This window comes from Myotis brandtii, unplaced genomic scaffold (genome assembly GCF_000412655.1).
Source record: "Myotis brandtii unplaced genomic scaffold, ASM41265v1 scaffold154, whole genome shotgun sequence".
In the NCBI taxonomy this organism is placed as follows: Eukaryota; Metazoa; Chordata; class Mammalia; order Chiroptera; family Vespertilionidae; genus Myotis; species Myotis brandtii.
Window position 1 is genome coordinate 10,860,213 of NW_005355584.1, and position 1,088 is coordinate 10,861,300.

The window sequence follows — 1,088 nt, forward strand, 5'->3', positions numbered from 1 at the left end:
GTTTGCGGCAGCAGTCTCCTGTGTTTACCTATGCCGCCATCTTGGTCTATAAGAACATCTTATACTTTGAGCTAGTTACATTTAAATTTGTTTAAGGCCTAAGTAGGAGAGTATGTTTATTTGCTAAAAGAATTAAGTAATAATAATTACTGTGCTGATTCTTGAGGTTAATATGACTTTCAGCTGAATTTGTTTTCAATGGTAGATGATTTTCTTTCCCTATTTTCCTAAAACCAGACCCAAGAAATTCTAAGCCTTTTCACTTAAAAAAGAAGTGGGTGTGAGGGCCGAACCCTTAATTCCCTTGAGCCGTGAGGAGTTTCTTCCAGACTTCACCATCTGGGTATTGGTGTTTCTTTATAGATTCCTCCTTCATTTCTGTGGAATAACCAGCTTCCTGTAAGAGACAAAAACAAACAAACAAAAAACAGTGTTAACAACCACTTTTGTTTTTAGCAAAAAAACACATTTGTTTTATGTATTTCTGCTGCTCCTAAATATGCTTTTAAATCTAAGCTAAAGGCAACTGAATTAGTACTTTTAAAATAAATGTTCTGGTTGTTTGAAATGGAGGAGAGGGCCACTTCTAGGATTAGTGCACAAATCAAGTTTCCTCTGATAGCTCAACTTCTGAAAATGAGGCCTGACCTCGACCCTGTTGAGGGTAAATGGCCCAGATAACACAACTGCACTCATACCTTGTCAGCTGACTAGCCTGCTAGTTGGTGCCAGTTTATTTGTTTTGTTTGCACAAGGAATGCACATTTTAAGGTCTCAGCTGGCGAGGAAAAGGTGGCATTAGAGGGGCCTTGTTGGGCAGTTTCAGCCCCAAACCCTGACCTGCAGGCCTTGGGAATTTGGTGTTGACTAACTAAAAAGCCATTGGTTTCTAGATATGAAAATAAACTCTTAAGGAGTCAAAGCTTTGTGCACTAGGGTCTAGCTCAGTGGTCGGCAAACCGCGGCTCGCGAGCCACATGCGGCTCTTTGGCCCCTTGAATGTGGCTCTTCCACAAAATACCACGTGCGGGTGTGCACATACAGTGCGATTGAAACTTCGTGGCCCATGCGCAGAAGTCGGTTTTCGG

The 1,088-nt window shown here is 41.6% G+C and overlaps 1 protein-coding gene across 1 annotated transcript in view; it reads right to left on the reverse strand.

Annotated features, from left to right (window-relative positions):
* ENOSF1 (enolase superfamily member 1) overlaps window positions 1–1,088 on the reverse strand; it is a 26,386-nt gene continuing 25,298 nt past the window's right edge. The window contains exon 16 of the mRNA XM_014535952.1: window positions 1–397. Coding sequence (XP_014391438.1) covers window positions 296–397 — 102 coding nt within the window. The 3' untranslated portion in view covers window positions 1–295. The remainder of the gene's footprint in view (window positions 398–1,088) is intronic.